This window comes from Megalops cyprinoides, chromosome 5 (genome assembly GCF_013368585.1).
Source record: "Megalops cyprinoides isolate fMegCyp1 chromosome 5, fMegCyp1.pri, whole genome shotgun sequence".
Classification (NCBI taxonomy): Eukaryota; Metazoa; Chordata; class Actinopteri; order Elopiformes; family Megalopidae; genus Megalops; species Megalops cyprinoides.
Genome location: NC_050587.1, coordinates 37,204,593 through 37,231,680, shown reverse-complemented (window position 1 = coordinate 37,231,680; position 27,088 = coordinate 37,204,593). Strand labels below are relative to the sequence as shown.

At 48.4% G+C, this 27,088-nt stretch overlaps 1 protein-coding gene across 1 annotated transcript in view; it reads left to right on the top strand.

The window, feature by feature from the left end:
* The window catches only part of LOC118778007 (pappalysin-1-like), a 73,664-nt gene that overhangs the window by 11,934 nt on the left and 34,642 nt on the right, over positions 1 to 27,088 (top strand). The window contains exons 3-10 of the mRNA XM_036529306.1: positions 1,978 to 2,123; positions 2,602 to 2,895; positions 3,626 to 3,818; positions 4,252 to 4,373; positions 11,727 to 12,228; positions 17,486 to 17,614; positions 17,706 to 17,797; positions 19,820 to 20,016. Coding sequence (XP_036385199.1) covers positions 1,978 to 2,123; positions 2,602 to 2,895; positions 3,626 to 3,818; positions 4,252 to 4,373; positions 11,727 to 12,228; positions 17,486 to 17,614; positions 17,706 to 17,797; positions 19,820 to 20,016 — 1,675 coding nt within the window. The remainder of the gene's footprint in view (positions 1 to 1,977; positions 2,124 to 2,601; positions 2,896 to 3,625; positions 3,819 to 4,251; positions 4,374 to 11,726; positions 12,229 to 17,485; positions 17,615 to 17,705; positions 17,798 to 19,819; positions 20,017 to 27,088) is intronic.

Sequence of the window (27,088 nt, the reverse complement as noted above, 5' to 3'; positions counted from 1 at the left end):
GGTGAAAAATGCTGCAGTGGTGTGAACGGAAAAAATGTGCTTTTCTCTAGTGGCTCGTCCATGCAAAAAATGTGGGCGGAGCCTGTGGTGGCCCGCCGTCGGCGAATCCCGAGAGAGAGAGACAGCAGGGGGACAGGGGGCAACGGCAGGAAGTGTGGGGTCACAGCAAAACGCTGTCGCCTGCTGCACTGCTGTATGTCACACATAAAAACGGACATTAAAAAACACAAATGCAAGACACGCTCCCGAGTAGGTGCGTAAGCAAACCTGCTGTTTCTGTGAGAGGCCGAAGTTCACATCTGATTTGTGTTTGGGTTCTTTTTTTAACCGGGCCGAGCGGATTGGACTGAGCTGAACTCGGATTAAGTGGCTCTGACCCACAGTAGAGAGGCTTTTGTCCGCAGCTGCGTGACTCGTTTCACCATTGAACAACCTGACCCTCTCCCCCCCCCCTTCCACACAGCCAAAAAGCCAGACAAATATTTTCCTAGGAAATAATGAAATTCTGGAAATTATTAGGAGTGTTGGCCTGGTCGTAGTACAGGAGTCCCGGTTCCCATAGGCTCGATGCTGTCCTGCTCTGATAACGTCCCCCTCACTGTTTCCACGCAAAGAAGACAACATGTCATCGCTCGCCTACCGAATGTGTCTCCAGAATTATTGATCTTAAACGCTGAGGTTGAGAGCTGTTACATCTTTTCCCCAGTAAAGATTGGGTGAACTCATGGGTAAGGGTGCACATCCGAAGCGTGTCCGATAGAGCTCAGTCTCACGAATGCAACCAGCAAAAGGGGGGGGGGGGGTAAGCAACTTCTGCTGTTTACTACACTGGCTGACCTCAGCTGCATTAATGCAATTCTGGAATGGTTCAACTGACTGGCCTTCTCTTTCATTATACTCACATACACACATACACACACACACACACACACACACACACACACACACACACACACTGTTTTCACAAGTTTTGTCGCATCACTTGACAGGTTTGATAGTGAAATAAATGGATTATAGTTTGGTAGTGCTGAAATCAATAAAATAAATGACACAGGTTTGATAGGGCTTTGATACTGTGCTGAAAATTGTTGTTATTCTTCCTTTTATTCTTCCTTTTGTACCAGGTACATATTAGATGGGAATGTGGCCAATTGATTTTCAGTGCCTCAGTTTTCTCCACAACATGTAATTTTACAGCATGTTTGAATGCCTTTCGGACAGTGGGCCACAATAACAGTTTTTGGTGGGATGTTAAAGTCATTGAAGTAATGAATAACCCTTGGTTTGGACACATTTCCTGACAAAGAATTGTGACTCTCTGTGCTTCTCAAGGTCATGCAATTGCTGTAGTTGCATAAACTAAAATAAAAATATATATAAATGAAAAAATATGAGGACAAGGTTGTTTTGAACCATGGGAGGAATGGGGTAGACACATGTATGCAAAGAGACATGCTAACCATGGATTGGCTGCGGTTATGATCAGGGGTGTGGTTTACCATCCTAAATTGTTTCTTTGAGGTCTGTTATACCACCATGTACATGCCACTCACTCAGTGACTATCAATAGCACTCCAGACATAACATTAAACACAAAACAAAACAACAGACGGCAGTTGCCCTTAAACTCGCGTCTCCATGCGTAGTCAAAGCCATCTACAGCCAGTGCATTTGCATATGATTTATACCAAATATGTTCGCCTTCTCAAGTAAGCCTAGCATGCAGATTTCTTTGCCAAGACCACCAGCGTCCTTTGTTGTGAAATACGGCCTTTGTCAGAAACACAGAGGGTTGGCATGATGCAGGCGTGTGTGTGTGGGGGGTCCGCGGCTAATATAATATTTGCTAATATAATATTCCCCCAGTCCCTCGCTAATATAACACTGGCGGCACGCAGTAAACAGGACGTAATGAAATCGCGTCTCTGGGGTGGGCGGCTGTGTTGTAAGGTGTAATGGATCCTCTCTCCACCTCAGAGCATATTTGGACGTGAAGGAGCTGAAAGACATACTGAAGCTGGCCGGCTCCACGCATCTCAACGTCTTCTTCGCCAACTCCTCTGATGAAGACCTGGCCGGCGTCGCCACCTGGCCGTGGGACAAGGAGGCCCTAACGCATTTAGGTAAAAACGAGGGAGAGAGAGAACGTCTGAATGGCGTTTCTTCCCCATTATGTTTGTACTGAACAGAAACAGAACTAAACAAACCCACGATGTGGCAGGGATTTCTTTTTTTTTCATCTGTTTCGGTCTCCATCTCCACGGCCGAATTAGCTATGATTGCTTTTGTGGAAGAATATTCTTCAGTGCTGCTTGGTGTTCAGAATATGCATTTTTTGAAACAGGTTTCAAGAGTATGTCTTTTGTCTTTCAGAAGTGTTTGTACTGTATATACTGTGTGTGTGTGTGTGTGTGAGACAGTGGCTGTATGTATGTGATTAGCTGTTTGCGTGTGTGTGCTTGTGTGTGATTGGCTGTTTGCGTGTGTGAGTGTGCGTGTGTGATTGGCTGTTTCTGTGTGTGAGGGGCCATGTGTGTGATTGGCTGTTTGCGTGTGTGACTGTTACTGCTTGTAAAGCCGACTCCCTGTGCGCTGTTATAGGTGGGATTGTGCTTAACCCCTCCTTCTACGGCACGTTTGGCCACACCCACACCATGATCCACGAGATCGGCCACAGCCTGGGGCTGTACCACGTGTTTCGGGGCATCTCGGAGATCGAGTCCTGCAATGACGCGTGCCTGGAGACCGAGCCCTCCATGGAGACGGGCGACCTCTGCGCCGACACCAACCCCACGCCCAAATACAAGCACTGCAGGGACCCCGAGCCAGGGAACGACACCTGCGGGAGGCGCCACTTCACCCAGACGCCCTTCAACAACTACATGAGTTACGCAGGTGGGAAAGTGCACCTGCACGCAGGCATACGCATGCTCACACACACGCACATTCACACACCAAAACACACACAGACACGCATACGCACACATACGCATGCTCACACACACGCACATTCACACACCAAAACACACACAGACACGCATATGCGCACACACACACTCCGATTCAAAGCATTATTCAATTTCAAATTCAACTCAGCTTTATTGTCTGACAAACACAAGGTATTGTACTGCCAAAGTACATGTATAGGTATATTGGAAACATTCAATAGCAGAGAGGGAAGACTGTGTGACAGGAACAGAGCTATTTCATGGGAGGATGAACAGGCTTCTGTGATATCTTCCTGTGCCTGAGGAGAGTCACGGCTGCTGTTGCTGTTATCATGAGTAACTTCCCTTACATGTATGTTATTGTTTATGGCAAGCATAAACAGAGATGTATGGTTTAAAGTTATCTACAGGATAAGTAAAAAGAGGCTGAACCTCAGGGCAAGTGTGTGGCTGGCGGCACCGCGCAAACATCATGTGAATGTCTGTCACAAGACCCATCCAACCAAACACTTTCACTGGAATTTATGTCCCTGTTGACCTTCCCTTTCTAACTGACATTTCCTTTGTTCTCCTCCATTTATTTCTCTCTCTCTCTCTCTTTCTCGCTCTCGCTCTGTCGTATGGCCTCATTTCTTGTTTTTGATCATATATCTTCATCCCTCCATTCCCCTGTGAAGACGATGACTGCACAGACTCCTTCACACTCAATCAAGTGTCCAGAATGCACTGCTACCTGGACCTGATCTATCAGTCCTGGCAGCCGGACAGCAAGCCGCCACCTGTCCCTCTGGCGCCCCGTGTGGTGGAGCAGGAGAACGACGCCCTCACGCTGGAGTGGTTCCCTCCCATTACTGGCCAGTTCTGCGACAGGTGAAAATGAACAGCACAGAGCATTATGGGATGGGAGTTGCTTTATGAAAATATTTATCAGCATGACAGATTAGTGAGTAAGCCCATTTATCTGAGAATTAAATAGGAGTAAAAAAAAGTAATGTTTCTGGCTTTTTATCTGCATTTCTTTCTCCAGGCCAGTTGTGTCTGCATGAATGAAAACATAATTCTGGCTGAATTTCTCTCTCCACATAGCTTCCGTGAAAATCATACAATACAAGGACCAGCAACCTTAGAACATCAATAACACAAAAGCAGAAAAAAACTCCCAAAACAATTTCTGCAGTAACCCTGGAGAGGAAATAACTCTCAGAAACATTCAAACAAATCAAACTTGAGCCAAAAAACAACAAGGTCAGGTGTGGTTTGAGTTGAACGTATCTAAGTTGGTTCCTGTCTCTTGGTTTCCTAGAGAAGTGGGATCTGTTTGTGATAAATGTGCGGAGGGGGGTGTCCTCCTTCAGTACGCCTCAAACTCCTCCTCGCCCCGCCCCTGCGCCCCCTCCGGACACTGGAGCCCCCGGGAGGCTGAGGGTAAGCTCCGCCCAATTCTGCGCCCACCCCATATGCGTTGTCCAATTATAATCACTCTCATCTCACACTATCTTATCAAACCCCCTCCCATCTCATACTCCATGTCCAATCAGATTCGCTCTCACTTCACTGTCTCTGTCTAATCAAAACCACTCCCATCTCACACTCCCTGTCCAGTCGTAATCAGTCCTACTTCCATGTCATATCTCTTTGTCCAATCATATCCATTACTGCCTCAGTCATCACATCCATTTCACCTGCCTTAAACCAGTGTTTCTCAATCCTACTCCTGGAGGCCCCCTGCTCCGCACGTTTTCCATCTTTCCCTGCTCTATCTACCTGACTGAACTCATCAGTGGGACTTTTGATTAGCTGAGCACACCTGATTTAATCAAGCAGCAATGATAGATAGAAGATATGCAGGACAGGGGGCCTCCAGGAGTACAATTGAGAAACACTGCCTTAAACTATCAGGCACCAATTCAAGATGGTGGCCACCATGCACCTTCTGAAACATAATAATAAATGCATACATACAATAACAAATACATACATTCAAAACATAATAAAATGTTATAATATATGTAAAAATGTATAAAAAGTATTGAAAAATATATTTATTACCCATGCATTCTAGTATGTACTGTAAAGTACAGTTTACAGTATATTGTAAAATATATGCAAAAATGACATCCATAAAAGTGGTAACATTGTTATCTGTTATACATGCAGTGTATTTTGACATATTAAAATTATGTTTTAATATATGTCAAAATACACTGCGATGTGTTACTTTTGGTGAATGTTATGGAGAGTGTGTTGCTGGCGTTGCTCCCTCAGACACCTGTCACTGAAGGCCACTTCACGCGTTAGTCTTTCATTCCTGCGTCAGTAGGACAGCAAACGGAAAACAAAACAACCAAAACAAACCGTGCCGAGCAGCTTTCATGAGAAAGATCCCTCGCCGTGGATTGAAACCAGGAGAGTCACTGAAGTGGACCTGGGAGAGAGGAGAAGAGAAAAAAAAAACACTCTGGAATGTGTGGAATGTGCTCACTGTCTGGGATCTGCCCCGGCCCCCAACTCAACAATAGCCCGAGCATCGAGCTTGATCCTTCACTGCCCACTGCTCCCACTCTTATTTTACCTGGTGCGCTGCAGAGACATATTTCAGATTAAAGGGGAAGCCTTCTGCGCAACACACAATATTTCTCTATGTGAACATAGTCTGACAGGTTCTCTGATGTCACGTGCCTCGCCTGTGTGAGGAAGCTAACAGGATTCAGAGCCCCGTGCTGTTAGGTGTAGGCTACTCCTGAGCAGGGGCCAGCAGGTTTAAACAGAACCACCTGACATTGCAACACTTTCTGTTCTTTTTTGTCATGATCAATGTGTCCCAGGACACAAACGACACCCAAAACATTCATGTGGTTGTAGTTTTGGCAAGGTCAGAAAGAGCCCTCCTCTTCCTCTCTCACTGACTGACTGGTAACGTTCATCTCCTTCCAAAGAAATGGAGGGACGAGTCCAGCCCCGCAACGTTTAGAGTTACCTTTCAACTGGCTATTGATTTACATGACTCAACCCCCCACCGTTGTCTCTTGTGTCGAGAGATAAGAAACAGAAGCTGAACAGGAGAAGGACCCTGGATCCATGGGTGAGGATGGGAAGGTTGACGGCCTCACAGAGGAGAGGTCCCAGTGATGACAGACAAAGGCCTACTCCGAAGATAGAGCCTGCGATTAGAAATTAACCGTGTGCCCACATTCACAGACAGTAACAGCTGTTAGAATTTACTAGAGGGTCTGATCAATTATTCTGTAAAAATGATATGCAGAAGAAAACAAGGCAGCCCATTCCCTTAACTGAAATGAGCCTACAATCATTTTAAAGCTGAACCCAGCATAATGTTACGTTATTGTCATTTAGCAGACACTTTTATCCAGAGTGACTTACATAGGTTACAATTTTATCCATTTATGCAGGCAATTGTAGGCTAATTACCTTGTCCAAGGGCACAGTAGCAGTGCCACAGCTGGGAATCGAACCAGCAACCCTTCGGTTATAAGCGCTGCTCCTTACCATTGTGTTACACAGCACCTTTTATAGAGCTGGTAGAGCTTGGTCTGGAGTTAACATGGAGGGTAAAAGCCCTCTCTGTGTCCTCATTTCCCCCCCCGACCTCAAAAAAACAAAAGAAAACATGTTTTCTTCAACCGAGCATGCAGCGAAAGCAGCGAAAGCGCCATTCATGCCTGGCGTGACTGTCATCGTCCTCGACAGTCCTGAGAAACAGCCCGAGCAGAGCAGACCACAAAAGCGGGAGGTCGGCAGATACATCCCCCTCCCACCCCCCCCCCCCCCCCCCACCCCCGAGATGATCAGGCGGCCCTGACCCTCAGTGCTCCCCCCACTGCCAGCTCCGCTCCACACTCCCGCTGCCCTCCATGAACCTGCTTATGGGAGAGCGATGTGCAAGCATGCTTTCTTCTGAGGCGCGGCGTGGTCACAGTAATTAATGGTTAGTCCCTAATAACGCCAGAAGTCTATTGTCTGGGTGAACAGACCAAATATATGCATGATTAAAGGGCAAAGAAAACCCATGCTGTAAGGTCTCGATGACCCCGCTTGATTGTGCAATAGCCTGTCTTTTTGCGCAACACTTGAATGGAGACTGAGGTTTCCTGAACCCCATCAAAGGGTTTCAGTTACTGTGCATTGTCAATAACTGAAGATACAATTATAAAAATTTGCATTTGTAGGTGTTTCAGTTAATATCACTCAAACTACGGGGGCAGTGTTATTTTGGAGGAGAACTCAAATTCAAGCCACAGATCATACCAGAGATCCTCCTTTAACCTGATTATCGGGTGTATCTTTACAGCTTGTTCGTAGCATGGTGGGAGGGCCCAAAAGTATACCCCAAGCCTATGCCAGATCAGTTTTGTCCAGCTTCAATATGGCAGACACTTCAAGCTACAGTACAGGGCTCCAGTTGGAAACTGATGACCTCCAGCACAAGGCAAAGCTTCCACGTGAGCGCAGCTTTAGTCATTTAGAAACAATCCAAAGAATTTTTGCTCCATAGTAAATCCTAATGATCAGTTGAAATCGGTCACTGGTGACACATGGTAGCTCCGCCCATTTTGCGGGCTTCGTGAAGCTGCTTTTAACTCCCTCACTATAGGTCATCTAGTGCATTGATCAAGCTTGTCTGTGTCATTCATTGGTTGGCTTACGTTCAGCTTGTGCCATCACCCTGTGGTTACACCATTTCTGCTGAAGTCCTTGCCCTGAATCACTCTGTTCACGGAGTGGTTGGATGCAGACTTTTCCTTGAGGTGGCTGGATGCACACTCTGGCCTCCTGGCTGTCTGTCCCCTGTTATTTCTCGTGAGGTTTTCAGTAACGCAGAACGTTGTTGTTGGGAGTCTGCACACGGGGGGGGTCACGCTCGGCTGAAGATACCCACCCACGGCTGCCGTAACGCTTTTCAGAACTCTCCAGAGCTTTCACTGTGCTTTAATCCTCTTGCGCTGGCAAGCTGGACTGGACTGCTTTTCAGAACCATAGAAGTGCAGTGACTCCTGTTTTGGGACTTGGTTCTGAAACCTGGAGGTATGACCAGACAGCAGACACAGCCTCCCTTTCTCAGCTGCTGGACTTTTTTCATTAGTTATCCTGAAAAGGAGGCAGGCGGGTGAAACAGAAATAAAACAAACAAGCAAACAACTGAAAATTTAAAACAGAACCACAGAATGTTCCAGAAGGAGATATACACGAAAATTCCATAGAAAGAAAGACTTGGGTCTGTCAATGAACCGAACTGAGTGACATCAGCAAACTCACACCATTTTCTCAGCCGAGGCCGCTGGTGGATATTGTGGCCGCACACAGGTCTCCTCAGGCAGTAACAATCTGGAAGGATTCATATCATCAGCCTCCCGTTCTCTGAACCGGGAGGTTGCAGTTGAGACATTTCCCTCTGGACTCCACAATGGCTCTAGTAAAAACTCGTTAGACTCTCTAGACCTGGTGGTCATAGGTTTGAATCCCTGTCGAGACACTTTTTATATGTCTCACCTGGGATGTGTCGATGTTTTATGTTTGGGCTAATGGTAGCTTACCTAGATTTTGCTATAAACATCCAGCAGCGCTAACCAAATAGGCCTTTGATGGCGGCGAGGTGTAGCAGCCTGAATAAGGATAGAAATAAATTAAAGGACCTAAAAACAAGTTAAACAAAAGAACGTGTTTACCTCGGTTTCTCCTGCATAAATGCTTAACGGAGCAAGTATGCGGCAGAGTTATAACTAAGCCCTGAAATATCGCACAGTCGTTTGCTAGGAACAGGGAACTGATTGTGCCGGAAGGCATTCGTGTGTCAGTGCCGTGCTCCGTCTCTCATGATGTGCCAGTGAGGGCGGCCTGGTGAGCCAACCAGAGCAAGATCAGAGGGGGCCCGCACAGCAGCGAGGGGGGGGGGGGGGGGGGGCGCAGTTTGGGCATTTTTCCTGGGAGCAAAAAACAGATTGACCTAGCGGTTATATCTTCATATTCTGGTGCTTGTTTTTTTTAGATCCTTAGAGCTGCAGCTGATGGTCTGTTTAGTGTGAGAGGTTGTGATCTTTGTCTGTATAAGTGCGGCAGCAATGTGGCATAGTGGTAAGGAGCAGCGCTCGAAACCAAAGGGCTGCTAGCTTGATTCCCCAGTGGGGGCAGTGCTGCTGTACCCTTGAGCAAGGTATTTCACCTGCAACTGCCTTAGTAAAATATCCAGCTGTATAAATGAATAAAATTGTAACCTATGTAAGAGCGTCTGCTCAATGACAGTAATGTAATGTAATGTGTATGGGCGCGTTAGGGCTGTGTGTGGCATTGGCAGGGGCGCTTTTGGTGCGGGTCACATGCCGGTCCTGTCAGAGCGGGTAGACGGGCCGTCTGGGCGCTTCTCTTGCGGCTTATCCCCTCATTTCCCTCTCTCTCATTGGCCACCTCGCTCTGGCCGCCTGGTTCCCACAGCTGAAGGGGGCCAGGAGTGTGGACGAGCACCCCATATTCAACCCACTGCAATTAAGCGGGAATTTATCCCCGAAAGCCTGTTTCCAAACCCCCCACCCCCCGCTTTTTTCCTAGAATGAGAACTTTCCTAGACAGGCTAATACCCTCCTGGGGTTAGCCAATCAACTGAGAAAGCAAGGCTGGGATTTGTTCAGAGAAAAATCGGAACGGTCTGGTCGCTTCCAAATCCCTTCGGTCGTCCAGGAGGCGACGGCAGCTCACATGTCCAGTCGAAAAGCTCGGTTAATCATCCGGAATATGGTTTTAATGAAAATTTCAGAGGAAGAGCTCCCTGAACTATTACATTTTTTTTTATTTTGGAGTTTGCGCCAACCCAACGAGAAATACATTTTGTCTGAATGAAGGTGCACAAACAAGGCCTTGTTTTCTGTGGGAAATTACCTGTCTGAAAAGGTAATCTGGTCTGGAAGAAGGTTTTCGGCCCCATTAAAGAGTAAGAATAATAATGATGATGATAGTGAGTAAATCAGGCTTTACCGGCTAAATCCTCACTCTCACCCTCTTCTTATAGAAGTTTATTGACAGCTGAGTTCCTCCACTTTCCTGTTCTTGGGAAAAAAACATGCATTGTCCTAAACAGTTGTGCTCTCTGTATATTTGGAAATGCAGTATAGAGCTTTTCCTTCATTTGAAGTTTTCCTATTTTCCAAAATTCAGTCAAATAATTTTGAGAATGGCGGGCAGGGAAGGAGGTCTATGAGGTCGACCTTAAAACTGTCATGAGCTGTAGGTTTTTTTGACAGAATATGTACAGATTTGGAACATCAGACACACTGTGACACACAGATGTTAAGAGCAGTTGATGATGGCTTAATACATGCTTAAGTTTTTATGCTACTTGTGAGCCATTTGGTAAAAATAGCAGTGATTTTGAACAGACAGAACATATATAAATTCCACAGTTAAAGACAATGGATGGAATTCCAAAGGATCAGCAGGAACAAAAAACCACAGTGAATAGGGAACATGAATATACAGGCACACACACACACACACACACACACACGCACACACACACACACACACACACACACACACAGACACAGCCCCCCCCTTCCCCCAATGTGCACGCACACACAGCACCCCCCCCCCCCCCCCCCGACACACACACACCCACAGCCACACACATACTTGCACACACAGACAAACACACACACACACACACACACACACACACAAAAACTTCAATATATACTCACACATACATTGGAAACTGCCAAGAAACTAAATAAAGACAATACAGACCATGCACACAGCCACACACATACTTGCACACACAGACAAACACACACACACACACACACAAAAACTTCAATATACACTCACACATACATTTGAAACTGCCAAGAAACTAAATAAAGACAATACAGACCATGCACACAGCCACACACATACTTGCACACACAGACAAACACACACACAGCCACACACACACACACACACACACACACACACACACACACACACACACACACACACACACACACACACACACACACACACACACTTTCTCTCCCTTTCTCTCTCTCTCTCCCTCTCACACTCTCACTCCCTCTGTGGCCTGGGAACTGAATGCAGTTGATTAAACATTGGAGTCTTGTGCTCTGCCCAGAAATGAGGTTAGGAAATGGGTATTGCGGTCGCCAGTTTGGAACTGCACTAAAGGAAAGTGCGGGGAACACAGTGTCGACCCAACTCTGGCTTTTCAGCGAGCTTGATGAATGCTACACATGTACGTCACAGTGAGCAGTGCGGGCTTCTGCCCTCTCCAAATGTGACTGGACTATTCAGGGGCTAATTGCCCCTCTGGGGTGAAAGCTGTGTACACTCACTGCTCCCTGGCTTTGCGCGTGATGGGACCCAGAACATCGCTCTGGCTGTGTGTATGTGTGTGTGTGTGTGGCTGTGTGTGTGGGGAGGTGGGGGGGGTGGGAGCGATGTGACATTAATGACAAATTATTGCTGTTCCTGTAAAACAAGAATGGAGTTGATGAACACTTCCAAAAGAGATCAGCTCTGATAACAGGAGGAGGCCGTGCGTCACAGAGCGAAAAAGCCAAAATTAGGCGGGAATCTCCACAGTCTCGGTGGCGTTCAAGATAACGCTGAGTGTGTGTGTGTGTGTGTGTGTGTGTATATAACTCTGTGTGTGTGTGTGTGTGTGTGTGTGTGTGTGTGTGTGTGTGTGTGTGTGTGTGTGTGTGTGTGTGTGTGTGTGTGTGTGTGTGTGTGTGGCAGGCTCACTGTGTTTGTCCCCCCTCCCCGCCACAGGCCCTCCAGACGTGGAGCAGGCCTGTGAGCCCAGCGTTCGGACCTGGAGCCCCAACGCAGGAGCGGAGCCCACCAGCGTGGGCCTGCCCCCCTGCCCCCAGCAGGGCTGCATGTTGCAGCTGGAGTTTGCCCGGCCGCTGGTGCCCGACTCCCTCACCGTCTGGGTCACCTTCTTCTCGCCCGAGGAGACGGCGCCGCCCGCCCTGCATGACGTCCTGCTGCTGACGGTGGGCGGGGGCAACGTGTCCCTGGGGCCCAGCTCCGTCTTCTGCGACACGCCCCTGACGCTCAGGCTTGACGTGCAGGAGGAGGTGTATGGCGTGCAGTTCTACACCACCGAGCAGCACCTGGAGATCGACGCCACGTTGCTGGCCTCCAAGCCCGACTGCCCGCTCTGCCAGGGCTGCGAACCCCTCCGCTACCGCCTGCTGCGTTGGCCCCCCTTCTCCCACGCCCCCAACGGCCTCGTCCTGCCCGTCCCCAGCCGCAGATACGTGGACAGGTAAGGCATCACTTGCGGAGATGTGTCTGTCAGGAGGAGCCGGAAGGGCCGTAGGTGTGCAGGTGTTCCCTCATCCCCCGGAGAGCTGGGGATGGTGTGGTGTTTTAGTACACCTCGGTCTGGGCTGTGTTAGAGTGCCTTGTTTGCTCTGCGTTCACATTGAGTCCGCACCATGATCACTATGTTTTCTGATTCGGTTCAGCACTTTATGGTCTGTTTTCAGGAAGGGGTTTGTTGTTTGAGGATGATGTTACTGTAACTGGGACCCCTGTCTGATTCTAAGCATGAATGAATACATCATGGGTGGTTGGTGTTTTCGATCTCTTTCCCTCTCTTACTCTCTACTCCCTCTCTCTTTTTTTCTGTCTCTCTCCCCTTCTTTCTCTCTCTGCCTTTTCATTTCTCTCACTCTCTTTCTTTGCCTTTCTCTCTCTCTCTGGTTCCCAGTTCCTCCTTGTGAGGTGTCTAGATCAATAAACTCCAGTACCTCTCTATCCCTTGGTGTGAAGAAGGTTGTTTTCCATTCATTCACTCCTTGGAGAGGTCTCGGATCATCCTGTTTGTCGCGCACTAATGTCTTGACTTGGCCGATTTTTCCTCTGTGGAGCAACTGTGTTATGTAATCATGGATTCTGCACAGTTCACCTGAGGAGAAGCTATTTGATAGGGCTGCTTGTTTCTACACGTGCGTGGTATTGTTTTGATGATGCTGTGCCCACCCTAGTTCCAGTGTGTGTCTGTTGAGAAAACGGTATGTTTTATTGTGTGTGTGTGTGTGTGTGTGTGTGTGTGTGGCCAAATCACAGATAGTCGCTGGGATAGAATGTGGCTTCTTGTTTGTTCTGTATAGTCACAGATAAAGGCCAGGCCTTAAATACAATAAATACCATGCCTCATAAAAAAGGAAAACAAACAGCAGTTTTGGGTTTTGTTATCAGTGGATAGTTGATGATGGATCCATGCGATGGCAGTTCTCTTCAGAAGGAGTGTAACAGAGAGGGGCTGGTGAGGAATAGGAATGGGAGAAAATGTGTGTGTGTGTGTGTGTGTGTGTGTGTGTGTGTGTGTGTGTGTGTACAGGGGGGAGGGGGGGGGTGTTAGCAAACATGGAGTGCACATTTCAGTGACTTCATCACCTCACTCTGACCTTGTCTTGACCCCGCACCACCCTCCATCCCTGCAAATAATTAAAAAATATTAAAAACCGGGCCTGGTCAGTGTGATTGACAGGCCGCGTCTCCCTCCCCCTGTTATTTTTATTTGATGTGCTGGCGAGCGGAGCTCCGGGGCCGTTTGAGCTGGGGGGGCTATGGAGGGTGAGGGCCATGGAGTTCGGGTGCCGTGGGGCGGGGGGGGGGGGTGGGGTGGGGGGGCATTTAATATGCTTCCTGAGTGGGTGTGAAAAGGCTGCTCTGCACCCGCGCTCTCGCCACGCTGCCGGGGCCTGGCGCGGTTTTGTCTGCTTTCGGCGGAGTGTGACGTGGTGAGAGAGTGCGCCCAGCAGGGTGGGGGGGAGTTTTCAGGGCAGAGGAGTTTGGCCATGTCGGCTCGCGTTTGGATAAGGCATTAACCGTAACGTTGAGTGCTTGGTCTGCGCTGAGATGCGTTCTCACAGAGGTGGCCTGTGTTTTGAGCCCGTGCCTCAGAGCTGATGCTTCCACCAATAAATATCAGGGCCTGGTATATTGACACATTATCATTGTGGTTTATCTAACTTAAGATTAAGAAAAGGGTGCCCCCCCCCCCATATGCAGCACTGTGGGTCTAATGGATCATTTTAGGATCATTGCAATTAAGTAAAAATTTGTGAGGGAATCAAAAAAGTGGCAATCATTGTTCCTTGCAGTTAAGAACAAAGCGCACTGTGGTTAGATTAAATCTGGACCTGAGTTTGATCTCGTCTCAACAACCGGCTTTGCCTGATTGAAGTTCTAGAAAATACCTCATTACCATTATGGACTCATCTACTTTATCTTTGCCTCATTGCCTTTATTTTCGCTTGTGTTGCACTCCGCCTCACTTGTAAGTCGCTTTGGATAAAAGCGTCTGCCAAATGAATAAATGTAAATGTAAATTTTCACAAGTCATTTCTGCGAGGGAAGCCAGGGTCAGTTAGAAACAGAAACATGGTCAAATGAGGTCACAGGTTGGGGGTCACGCCCTCCCCCGAGCTCTTACTCTGCTAAATTAAGTGATTGTCCTCCTTAAGCCTTCAGCATCCCAGATGTCCCTCTCATGTTCGGGCGAAAGCACAGCTTCATACAGTAACTCGTGTCCCTGGTGGCGTCATATCCGTACGGCTCCGCTTGTGTCTGTGTAGAAGTTGTTTATCTTTATTCGTTTTTCTGAAACCATTCCTTCTGACATTTTTGCGCTTTCCTTTCTTTTCCCTCCAAGAGCGGAGCGCTGGAGATTGGAGGCAGAGAAGGGATTGTTGCTCTTGGCCAGAGACCTGAAGGGACCTCGTGTGAACTCTCACGCTGGAAAGAGCCTCTCTGTTAAAAAAAAAAAAGAAAAAAAAAAAAGAAAAGAAAAAAGACCCAAAAAAGGCTAAATAAAAATAAAAAATAATCACCTGAGTTTGTGACAGTTCCCACCACGTTGTGAGTAAGCGTTTGAGAAAGATGGCCCCTGCTGCCATTCTCCAACCCGTTGCCCGGGCTCCACGCTACATGGCCAGCGTTTGGACCATGTGACATTCCTTAGCTGCGGGACAGATACGCGAGCCTCGCTCCAGCCCCAAGTGTGACTTTACAAAGCGAAGTGCGCTGGCTCATGTTTCAGGTCTCTTGCAGGTTTCCTTATTCCACAGCTAACTAACACAGTACAGCATCTGACAACTGGTGCTAAGTGATGTGCTCTATGCCGAAACTTAACAGTACAAGTAGCCTGCGGTGTGTTGGCCAGGATTGGCCTACTGTACACTATGTAATCGTGTTGATGAAACGCTAATGAGAAGTCCGTGTCTTTTTATAGGTCATTGCAGCACACCGTACACAAATGCCCCCTTTCACTACGCCAGCAGTCTTTTCCTGCTGTAAATCGTTTGACACATTTTGGAGGCGTGACCGAGTGCCGTTTTTTAAATTTTTTTTTTGGATTCATGTGACGGTTGTGTTTTCAGCTGCATGGCTCGACAAACAGAAGTAAATTGAGGCTAGAAAAAGTCTGCCAGTGCCGTTCGTCTTGGCTGATAATTTAGGTTTTTTTTTATTTTGTATTTTTGCCACATATGAAATGTTACTGCCTCCTTAGCCATTAGCAGCTCAGAGTTCCACTGAAGACTATATTGGAAAAACTGACCCTGTTTGAACCCACAACAAAAAAGGCATTACACGATACGTGTGTATGTGTGTTCCCAGAGCACAGATACCCACAAAAATGGATTATCAATGTTATGTTACAGTGCCACTGGCTCAAATGTCAAGTAATCTGCATATTCAGCATGAGAGGGACTGAAGTGCCCTTCCTTAAAATGCACCTTTTTAGAGCTGGAGAGTAGGAGATCGGGGGCATGTGTGACAGTGTGCTGTGCTGAGCTATGCTCAGCTGAACTGTGCACTATGCTGTGCTATTCTGAGCTGAGCTGAGCTGTGCTGTGCAGAACTGTGCCGAGCTGTGCTGAGCTGTGCTGTGCTAGGCTGGGCTAGGCTGTGCTGTGCTGTGTTGTGCTGTGTTCTGCTATGCTGTGCAGAGCTGTGTTGGACTGGACTGCATCACTGCTGAAGGTTCAGCGGGACTTGCACAGCACACAGATATCCCCAGAGCTCCGTGGTTCGCGAGGCTCGTCTTATTCTTGGCCCGCTGTGCGCCGTATTGCATTTCACTTCATGCAAGCGGCTCATATCAGCACGCCGGATATTTGTTTGTGTGGGCGCTCGCATACCTGATCATCCGCCGAAAAAAAACCCCCCCAAAAAAAAAACAAAAACACAGAAAGAACGATGCCCCGCGGGCTCGCGGCTTCTCCCGTTACACGCCCCCTCGGAACCCCGCACGCGCTCACACGCACGCTTGGGGGGGGGGGGGGGGGGGTTCACGTGACCGGAGCGCTCTGACCCGGTGTCAGAAACCCGGCTCGCCAGGAGCCCGGACCGGTGCCGCGGATATCGGTTACAGCGCTGCAGCTCAACACCAAGAGAAACAGGAACGCACTGGGAACCCCGGGGGGGGGGCTGTGACACGGGCCAGCCGATAATATTGCGAGCAAGAATGCGGCTGTCACCTCGGGCTCCGAGCAGAGGGAGCCAAGACTGTAGAGAGAGCCCTCGGCCCGTGAAAATAAAACACATAAATAAATAAATAAATAAATAAATAAAACTGGGGTCGTATCTGAGTCCAAGTGGAAAGGAAAAGCCATACGACAGGAGAAAAAAATGTAAAATGATTTAACAGAACCGGGAGAGAGAGCGATTTTTAGAACTTGCGCGAGCTGCTGTAAATTATTGGGGAGATGGACGTCAGAACGCTCTCTCTCTCCGCCGTGCCTCTGTTTTGGTTTGAAAGGCATCTGGTACGAGTGGGATGAGACAATAAAAAACCCAGGGAAAGTGTTTGGCTGGACGTACAAAGGGTTCGTAAATCTGCCTCAGAAGGGCGGTTTAGTCAGTGTGCGTGTGTGTTTGATACACCCAGCTGAACACCTCGGGACACTTTCGCATCTTCAAAAGCTTCATCATCTCGGGCTCCTGAGTGGTTCAGACAGTAAAGCCACTTGCCCTACAGCCCGGGTTTGAAAATTTTATTTGACCGGGAGCCCATGTTGGGCAGAAGAGATTGGCTTTGTTCTGCAGGGGATAGGGGGTGGGTATGTTGGCCAGGGTCCCTTCGGTGTTCTGCTCCTGACACCCTGGGACTCATGTGGGTGTCTGTGAGTTACTGCCCATTCAGCGACGGCATTTTCCTCCTGGCGCACTGTGGGACTGTGAAACATAGTCGCAGGAGGTATGTATGTGTATGTGTGTGTGTGTGTGTGTGTGTGTGTGTGTGTGTGTGTGTGTGTGTGTGTGTGCGTGTGTGTGTGCCTGTGCCTCACCACACACTCCTCTATGGGCTCAGCCACTGTCTCTGTGATTGTGAGGAGATTCATAATTGGCAATTACTGAAAGTTGTGTGAAAAGGGGGAGTTCTATTTAATTCATCTCAAACTTCAATTTGATGTGCAGTTGAAATGACAATCATGTGTTAATACATGGATAATTTGTGAGATCATCAGAAGTTGCCCTTTTAACCCCGCCTCTGTGTGTTTCTGTTGCAGGGACGTGGAGCCAGGTGTGGAGTACACCTACCAGGTGCTCACCGTCTCCAAGAAGGCAGAGAGCGAACCCTCGCCGGCACTGACTCACCAGCTGGGGGCGCCCTACTGCGGAGACGGCCACATACAGAGGTGAGCCGCCCTGTGAGGGAGAGGAGCGGGGGTTTCTGGGATGCCATGCTGCCATGACCTGCCCCCGCTGAACGCCCCTGTCCTGTCTCAGTTCCCTAGGCGAGGAGTGTGACGATATGAACACCATGAACGGGGATGGCTGCTCCAGCCAGTGCAGGAAGGAGCCGCTCTTCAACTGCGTGGGTATGTATCCCCCCCCCACCCCACCCACTCGCACCAATCAGAGGGCAGATAACACAGGAGTTTGCATATGTGGTTGCATATAGGGGAGGCATTTAATGAGCAGGGCTGATAACTGAAAGGTTGCCAGTTTGATTCCATGCTGTAGCACTGCTAGTGTATCCTTGGGTAATGTAAATGAATGCGATGTAATGTAATGTAAGGTGCAGGGTTCTTAGTTAAAACATTGCTGGTTCAAATCCCTGCTGGAGCGCTTCTGCTGTACCCTTGGGCAGGGTACTAATCAAGAATTGCCTTAGTAAACATCCAGCTGTATAAACATGTAAAACATGCCTAACATGTAAAAATTGTAACCGATAAAAGTTGCTCTGGATAAGACTGTCTGCTAAATGAAAATAATGCCATTTAGCGGTTATTGTCGCGTTGCCTTTAGCAAACTTAAACGGCACAGAGTTGGACTTTGTGCACACAGAGGGCATATTGCTTGTTGTCTGGAGTCCCGTGGGCAGGAGTTCTTGTTGTGCTTTGAAAGGGATGTTTGTGAAATCGGACACACTTAAGAGGCGTGAACGGCTTTCTGCGGTGCTGTTATGTTGTGCATTCGGCCATTAGGATAGCAGCACTGGAGAGAATCGATGGTATGTGATCGCTCAAAAAAATGTTTTCAGGTTACCTTTTTATCCTTTTGCCTAAGGAAATCAGACACTGTAACACGCAGACTTTCTGCCTGTGTGTCTGCGGGAGCGTCTGGCAGAGGTGCGTGAGGGAGAGAGCGCGGCTGATTCGGCACAGTGTGGCGGGAGGGCCCGGGGCCAGGGGCAGCGCTGCGTAGCGTAAAAGCGCTGGCCGAACCCGTCTCTGCTGCGCGCCGCGCCAACACATTCCCCCCGTCTGGCCGAGTGGATTCCGAAAACGCTCCCCTCGGCAGCCCCTGGTTTCAGAAACACAAGAGGGGCTGGAATTTCAGAGAGGCTTAGCCAACCAAGCCCCCGGTACTGCTGTGCCCCCCCCCCCCCCACACACACACACACACACACACACACACACACACGCACGCACGCACGCACGCACACACACACACACACACACACACACACCACTCTACTCATCCCCCTGTCTTGCCTGGATCTCCGAAAAAACTGAGGGGAACATCGCTGCTCCTCGCAGCTCCGTGAGGAATGTCTGGAAAATCTATACGGGCACGTCACTGATTTTCCTCTAAATAAAGCAGATAGATCACAATCTGTCAAGTTCATCAGATAGTGTCTCTCTCCCAAGCATCTCTCCCCAACTCCCCCCCCCCCACCGAGTCCATCCCAAACCGCTTCTGGTTGGAGGGGGCAGACGTGTTGTTTCCTTTATCTTGTTGTCGTGGTAAATGAGAGTGAGACGCTCTGGGAGACGAGTTGGACGGGCTTTAAAATGCTGACCTGGTCAAAGGGGCGGGCTTGTTTACCGCCGCCGAGTTTTCTGCGACTAAGCACGTTTGGGGAAGCAGAGGCAGGGACAGGGCGGCCGCGGGTGCGGGGGGAGGGGAGGGGGGGGGGGCCTCAGTGTTCGCTGGCCCACCGAACGAGGAATGTCACCGGGGGGGCTTCCAAATGGCCCTGTTCCCTCAGCCCCCTCTGAAGAGCCGCCGAGTGACCCAGGCCACCCACATGACACAGGAGACGTGGAGAGGGACGCGGACTAGCTCCCCACCCCCGCCCCCCCTCACGTTTAACCCCGCTGTCTGTCTGAAACAAACAAAAAAACAAACACATGCATGCTTTAAATTTGAACAAAGTGCGTGTGGTTGGGTCGACCCGGGGGCCTACGCTGTGTCCCCCGGGAGCTGGGAATATGGGCAGGGATTTCCATGTGTTTCACGGCTCCCTCTCTCTTTGAGTGTAAAAGCACAGACCGCCAGGCTGTGCGCGGTGTCGGCCGGGCTCTATTTCTGCTTTCCCCTGCCGAACTCACCCCTCTCTCCCCTGCCCTCTTTTGCCCACCCCACCCCCCCCCCCCCCCCCCCCCCCCCCGCAGAGGAGCCCAGCATGTGCTACTTCTATGACGGGGACGGTGTGTGCGAGGACTTCGAGAGGGAAACCAGCGTACGGGACTGTGGCCTCTACACTCCCAACGGCTTCCTGGACCAGTGGGCCACGGGGGTGGAGGCGTCCCACGAGGAGCGTCTCTACTGCCCCGCCGAGGTGGTCGTGGGGTACCCCGCAGTGACTAAGGTAAGCGCCCCCATCCCCCAAGTACCCCTCATTGCCTCTTCCGTGGGGCATTTTTCGGCCATCTTCTGGTTTAGTTTTTTAATGTTATCTGTGAGAAAGCTTTCGCTGCGGGCCACGAGAAGCAACTGAAGGGAGAGGTTAGGGTTCACTGGGGTTGTTGTTGTTGTTGACCCCTGTGCTGTCAGTCATTGCCTGATAATCGGAAACCGGCCAATCAGAATGCACCTCTGTCCATCTGAGAAAGCTCTGGTTGGTTGATCCTCTGCTCTGCTCTGTAGATCCACCCGCTGTGGTGTTTGGTGAACATTCACTCTCCCATGACTACTGGATGCCACAGGGAGAGGCTTAGCCCTGGCAGCTCGGCTCGGGCTGCTAATGACAAAGCCATAATTCCATTCGTGGCTGTTTTGCGCTTCAGCGGGCAGGAGGGTAAACCCACAACATAAACTGCAAAAATATTTTGGCTGTTTAATTTTACAATGGCTGTTGGTGCAGTGTTTTGGTTTGAATATCGGAGATATGGTGAGAAAGCTCACTATGAGAGTAGGTGACCATTAGGACACCTTGTGTTAGGAGCAAATCAAGTTTAAATTGAAATGTATTAATTTAGAACAGTTTAATGTTGTAAGGATTTTTGTAAGAATAAATATGAGAGATGTCTGGCATTCAAAGCCCATTGAATCACACGCATACTGTAATTACAAAATTGCTGTCAATTAAACATACATAAATTCAAGTCAGCTATTCCACAGTTGTTTTTGAGACACCCTGTTACGCTCACACAGACACACATGCACACACACAAACACAAACACACACACACACACACACGCATAGGCACAAACACATTGCATCAGCGTTGTCCAATTTAGTCTGAATTTACGGCCGCGGGGAGTCAGACCGCATAGCACTGGTAAATCAGGCTTCCTGTATTTACTCATTTATTTATTCGGTTTGATTGTAAGGCTTCGTTAAAGAGAAAACAGTTTTTGGAAATGGCACATTTGAATTAAGGTTGTTTTTGTTTTCCATAATGGCTATGTTTATGGCACATTCAAGAATGGGGCAACTTCCCGTAATGGGAAACGTTTGATGCAAGCATGAAAATCTTGAACATATTATCAAATTAATCTTTGGCAAGGGCGTATTGAGGAAAAAAATCGATTAGTGTGAGAGCTTGTTTATAGTTTTCGCTAATGTAACACTGATGGAGTACGATGGAAAATGTCATTGATTACACTCAGACGCGGAGCGCGGCCAGCTTCTCAGTCCAGCCCGGCGCTTTCTGCAGCATTACGTCAGGTTTCGGCCATACCTGTGCCGATTTTTCAACCTTAATGATGCGTTTAGAGGAGGAGAAATAAAAGATTTATATTCACAACTATTTGTTATTAGATCATCTATCAGGTGATCTCATTCAGGATGGCGCTCGGGGTATGAGACCAATACAGGAAAACAAACGTAAGAATAGCAATCAATAACAGAACATTGAATCGTTCACCTAGTACAGTCCTACGCTCATACTAGCAGAAAAAAAATAAGACGGAGAAAAGACTGGTTGTTGCAACACCCTCCCCGTCACACTGCCTCCTTTAAAAGGTAATGCTATATGCAGACACTTTTACCAGGCTAGGGTAAAACATGATGTGGGTCAGGCAGTATTTGGGAGGTACAGGCCACTGAGTGCTCCTATTAACATTGCATGGTGAAAACACAGCATTGCTGGCTTCTTTCTGTTGTGTTTATTCTGCTGGAAGTTCAGCGTGATTCAGAGCACGCAAATCGCGGGTTCGGTGTGTCACGCTCTGTGACTGTATATGGGGGCCGCACCGGGGTGTGCGCAGAAAGGATGCTTCTCTTAAGAAGGCTTACAGCTACTTTGGTGAAGCGGAACACCTTAGTCCGGGTCAGAACGGCATGTACGTGAAACATCTGTGTTTTGTTCTCTGTTTTTGTGAACAGGTATCTCATATCAGTTTTGAAATTATTTTATTTGCACACCACTAGCGGGGCTGGACAGTCCTCAGTAACCCACTCCACTGAGCATCTGAGCGGAGAGTGCATTCTGTATTAAAGGAGGCCTTATGTTTAGCACCCTTTCAGAAATCAGTCTGTGTTAGAAAACAGTGCCAGGACACAGGCCAAGTACAGTACAAACTCCATGCTTCTCTGACTTTGATTTTCCCACTTTTTTTTTGGCTTTTTTGGAACTGTCATGATCACACGACGTGTGGACTGTCGGAGGCCATGCTAGGACATGCCCCGACTTGTCTGGGCGAGCTAACCCCTGCCTCCTACTGCACAGTTGTGTAACTGCCACTCCTCCTTTAAAGTTACAAAACTTTTGGTGTCTGTTCAAGTGGACAGTAGACCTATCAATCATTCTGGTTGTCTAAGCTCCACCAATATACAATGAGCTTTCGGAAAACCTAAAACCACCCAGTTCGGGACTGAAGCATAGTAGTTGGCTGGTGTCAGAGAGATTTACACTGGAGACGTGTTCGTTTATTGTTTATAAATATTCATGTATGTGTGTGCATCTGAGATTGAGGACAATAACTTTGTGTCTGAAGGTTGTAATTAGTGGGGAAATCTTTCATTTTTGCTTAGAGGAGGTGGATTTCATCTACGTAGCCAAGTGGCAAATGTGAGCAAATCGATCTGAATGAAGGCCTGCAAAGCTCCAGCAATGAGCAATGAAGCCACCTACCGAGAGGACCCCTTTATTTAAAAAAATGACTCCTCTGTTACACAGCCAGTCGTGTACGAAGATAGATTGTTTACTCGTAAGTAAATGGGGGTTGATTGGAAACAGACGCGTTGGGCTGAGGGAAGCCACGGACCCTCATAGCTCCACCGCATATCTTGACAGCATTTTCCCTTTATTTATTTTTTAATTGTTGCCTCAGGAAAACAGCCAGGCGCACACACACACCCTCTCTCTCACACACACACACACACACATGCACACACATACACAAGTATGCACACACACACACACACACACACACACACACACACACCCTCTCACAAACACAAACTGCATAGCAATTCATAGTTTTTGTCATGCCTGAAAGGATGTTTTTGAGTTGTATTCTTTTGTTTGCTTTTTGTTTTAAAGATTCACTAAATACTTGCACAAACCAATGTCGCGTCGAGAGCCTTATCTTTGAACTTTGTGTTTTTCAAAATTTACTACCCCACGGGCGGCAATAGTTGCGACAGCCACTACTCGACTCACATAAGCGAGGAAATCCCTGTTTTTTTCCCACTCTCCTGCTCTGAGCTGCAGAGAAACGCAGTGGAGATTGAGTCGACACGCACACATGCTTTCATCCTAGCCGGTGGGTCAGGAGATAACATCTGGTCAAACAGGATGTCAGTAAGTCAGCTCCTGAATTGCAATAATTCAGCGTGTTTACCATCCACCATTATCTCCACGGCTCCTCTCAGCCAAGGATGTAATCTGGCCAGGCTTCCCTTTAAAAGCAGTGAAAGGGTTTACATTTTTCCTTTTTTTGGGGGTTGGGGGGGTGGGGGGGAAGGGTGGGATGGAAGCTCACGGGGAGCCGGGAGCTGTTTACACACAAACGTACGTCAGCCGTGTTTTTTGGTGGCTGCTGTTTCACATTAAAAGTTCTCCGGCCGAGAGGAAGAGCCTGACTGCTGAAACCGTAGGGGGGATGATGGAGTGGCGTTTGGGGAGCCCGCAGCGCGGCGGAACGTGGTGTCTTGCCCCCCCCCCCCACCTATCGCGAGGTACCTGGACCTGCACCCCTCTGCCTCTGCTATTGGCCTGGGCAGGCGAGAGGGCGCGGCCTGCGTTCCTGGGCTGTTTTTGAAGTCGCCGAGGCCCGGAGGCCAGTGCCTGGGAGACATCTGCCCTTGCTGCCGTCATCGCAAGCGCCCTGGCCGCCAACTTCTGAAGGTGGGCTGCCGGCGGCCGGGCGGGTTCAAAGCCCATCAGCTGCCGCCATCTGAGTGCCGTGAGCTGATAACCATCTGGGCCAGATGCTTTGAAAAAGGGGACGGTAACCAGGAAGGGGACGCGAGGAGGAGGGAATCACGGAGGGGGGAAAGAGGTCACATGTAATCTGGAGACACCCAGACCCATGAAGAACAGGCAGGACTCTGACTGGCTCAAGATGGGGAACTTGTTTACTTCACTGGGAAGACTGACTGGGGAAAGGAAGCTGGGGGGTGGGGGGTCGGGGGGGTGTCCTTTCAGACCAAATGGAGCCACGTTCAAAGTCTTTTAGTGACACTAGTTGATTCAGTCATAGTTTATTGGGGTTATTCTTCCTTTTTTTAATAGAAGGAGATCTATCTTCCCTTTGGGTCTGTTTATGAGTTTAAATCTTATCCTCACCTCAGCAGCAGTGGAGAGTCTACCAGGGAGACCGAACTCCTGGCAGACCAATCAGAGCTCTGGTCGAAGGTCTTTAAATCAATTCAGTCATGGTTTGGTGTAATTTTTTCTTCATTTTTTTCATTGAAGATCCATCTCATTTCAGCTCTGTTTGCTAGTCTGAATTTTCACTTCACCCCAGTAGATGGGGGAGCGTCCGTATGAGAGCTTACTGCGTCTGACCACGAGACCAGTCATTGGCAGCAGTTTGAGGCCATGTTAGCCCTCCTCCACCCAGGTAGCTGACACTGCTAACTGGAGACTATATACAGTATTACACTGGAGAAAAGAATGCAATGCAGAGTGACTTCCAGCACAAGAAAACATAAGTGTACCCATCCAAGTTAAATGAGCAACAGTGTCAGATGAGGCTAACAACACTCCCAGACCAGTGAGCACGAGTACGGAATCTCAAGCACCACCACAAGCTAACTTAACACAAGCTAATCTGAAACTAGAAAACCTAGAAAACAAGAAAGGTAATTACACTACCATATATTTCAATATCACTAGATCACAATATGCATCAACCCACCCTTTGAAAGATCCATGTTTTCTTCTTGGCAAGAATCACAAGACTGGAATAATATTTTAGCAACATTTATTATGCAGAGTTTATTTAGATCAGCAAAGCAATTAAACTTAAAAGAAGTTATTCTGATTATATTGCTGTTATATTGCTATCTGATATTCTTTAATGCTGTATTTTGTCATTAATAATGGAGATTGCAATACAGCTGTATCCTGTATCTATGTCTGTATTATTTATGGAGTGGCACATAGACAAAGAGAACTGTTATTTTGTATTATAACGCTCTGAGATCAGAGTAAGAATGTCACATATTTTCTTGAATGTCACGTATTTTGCTTCTGAGCAGATTTCACAGATGCTGAGCCAAAGTTTCAGGAGCGGGTTTGACTCATGAGATCAATGTAATGGTAACGCATTACCAGGGTGTTTCATTTGTCTCTCGCTCCAGGTGTTACCATACCACGCTCCAGATGTTATCACACGCCGTTCCCCAGATGTTATCATGCGCTGCTCTCCAAAAAACGTTACCGTACCGTTCCCCAAACGTTATTGGCCGCTGTCTGAGCATTATCCAGCTGCACTCTGGGTTCTCTGATGCTGTGTTCTAGATTTGATCAAGCTGCATTCTTGTGGTTGTCAAACTCCGATCGATACGTTCGGGTCTCTGTTATTGTCTGACTTGGCAGTTTGTTGTTGGGTGAAGCAGTGATACCTGCCAGTGTGGATCATGTTTCCCCACAAGGCCTTTCTCCCCCCCCAAACCCCCCTGGCCCAGCGTGTCTCCATGAGGAACTCATTCGGTGCTGTAAAGCGCACCGTCAGCCTGGCATGGCTGAGAGCGGGTGGGGAATTACGTAACATGGCGCGGTGCGAGGGCCGCGTGCCTAGGGGCATGAGTACCCACAATGCCTCTCTGAGGAACGGCCGAGGTGTCTGTGGTCTCCCCCTGTCAGAGTTTACAGTCCACCCATCCGTCAGTCACCAAGCAGACCTGCTCCTTGGTTCGGGTGGTAGGAAGGGTGGGGGGGACGTGGGGCTGACAGAGCAAGCTCTCCAGTGTTTCTCCACTAAGTCTAATTTCCTTTGTTCCTGTTTGTGCTGTGTGGGAAAGTACTGCGTTCAGCATGAACCTGGAAGCATTGCTCCATTAGAACGTTCCGCACTTTGAGAATGTTAAAAGAAGGGACGTACGTGCGTCTGTGTGCGTGCGTCTGTGTGCGTGCGTGTGCGTGTGTGTGTGTGTGTGTGTGTGTGTGTGTGTGTGTGTGTGTACGTGTGCATTTGTGTGTGTGTGTGTATGTGTGTGTGTGTTTGTGTGTTTGTATGGAGGGATGCATTCCTTGTGCTCTTAAACAGATCTGCGCTTGGTGAGGTAATCGCACCCTTACTTGCAAATGGACGGGCAAACTGGAAATGCCTCTGAAATGCATTCTTCCACAGACTGGCTGCCAGAAAACATGGCCGCGTGGTAAAACACAAAACCATTTTGATCAGACAAAATGTTTTTTTATTACGAGGTTTAACAAGCTACAATGATCAAAGGAAAAATGTATCACTAAGAATTAAGTTTAGTATTCTAAGTAGCCAGCAATTGTTCCATTTTACAAAATACAAAAAAAAAAAAAAACAGATGATTCTAATTCACATCAGCACTGGGCACAAATGACAAGATAAATGAGGCTGGCGTTCAGAGGGTGACTGTCATCTTTAAAGCAAGAGGCTCTGAGTCTGGTGGCAATTTGGCAATGATTGGCCAATGATTGTACACAAAATGGCTGACTTAGTCTGGTACCAATTTAACCTGCTGAGATTTTACAGGTTTGCACTCCGTGTGAAGTGTCTTGCTCGAGGGAGAAAACAGCTGTGCCCCCCCCTCCGCAGTGTTAATACGCTCAACACATGCTGCCCCCATCCAGGGGGACGAGCACAGTTTACACTTAACACACATACCCAATCGTAGATCTGGACATTTCCCATAGTGGTTTGGGCTGAGTGCTCAGCAGCGTCACACCTACGATTTGAATCTGCAGCCTGCTTCTGCCACGGTGCCCCTCTGTCACGGGTCAGAAAGATGACAGGAGTCACAAGCTCAAAGGAAACAAGCCGAGAGGCAGAAGAGTGAAACTGGGGAC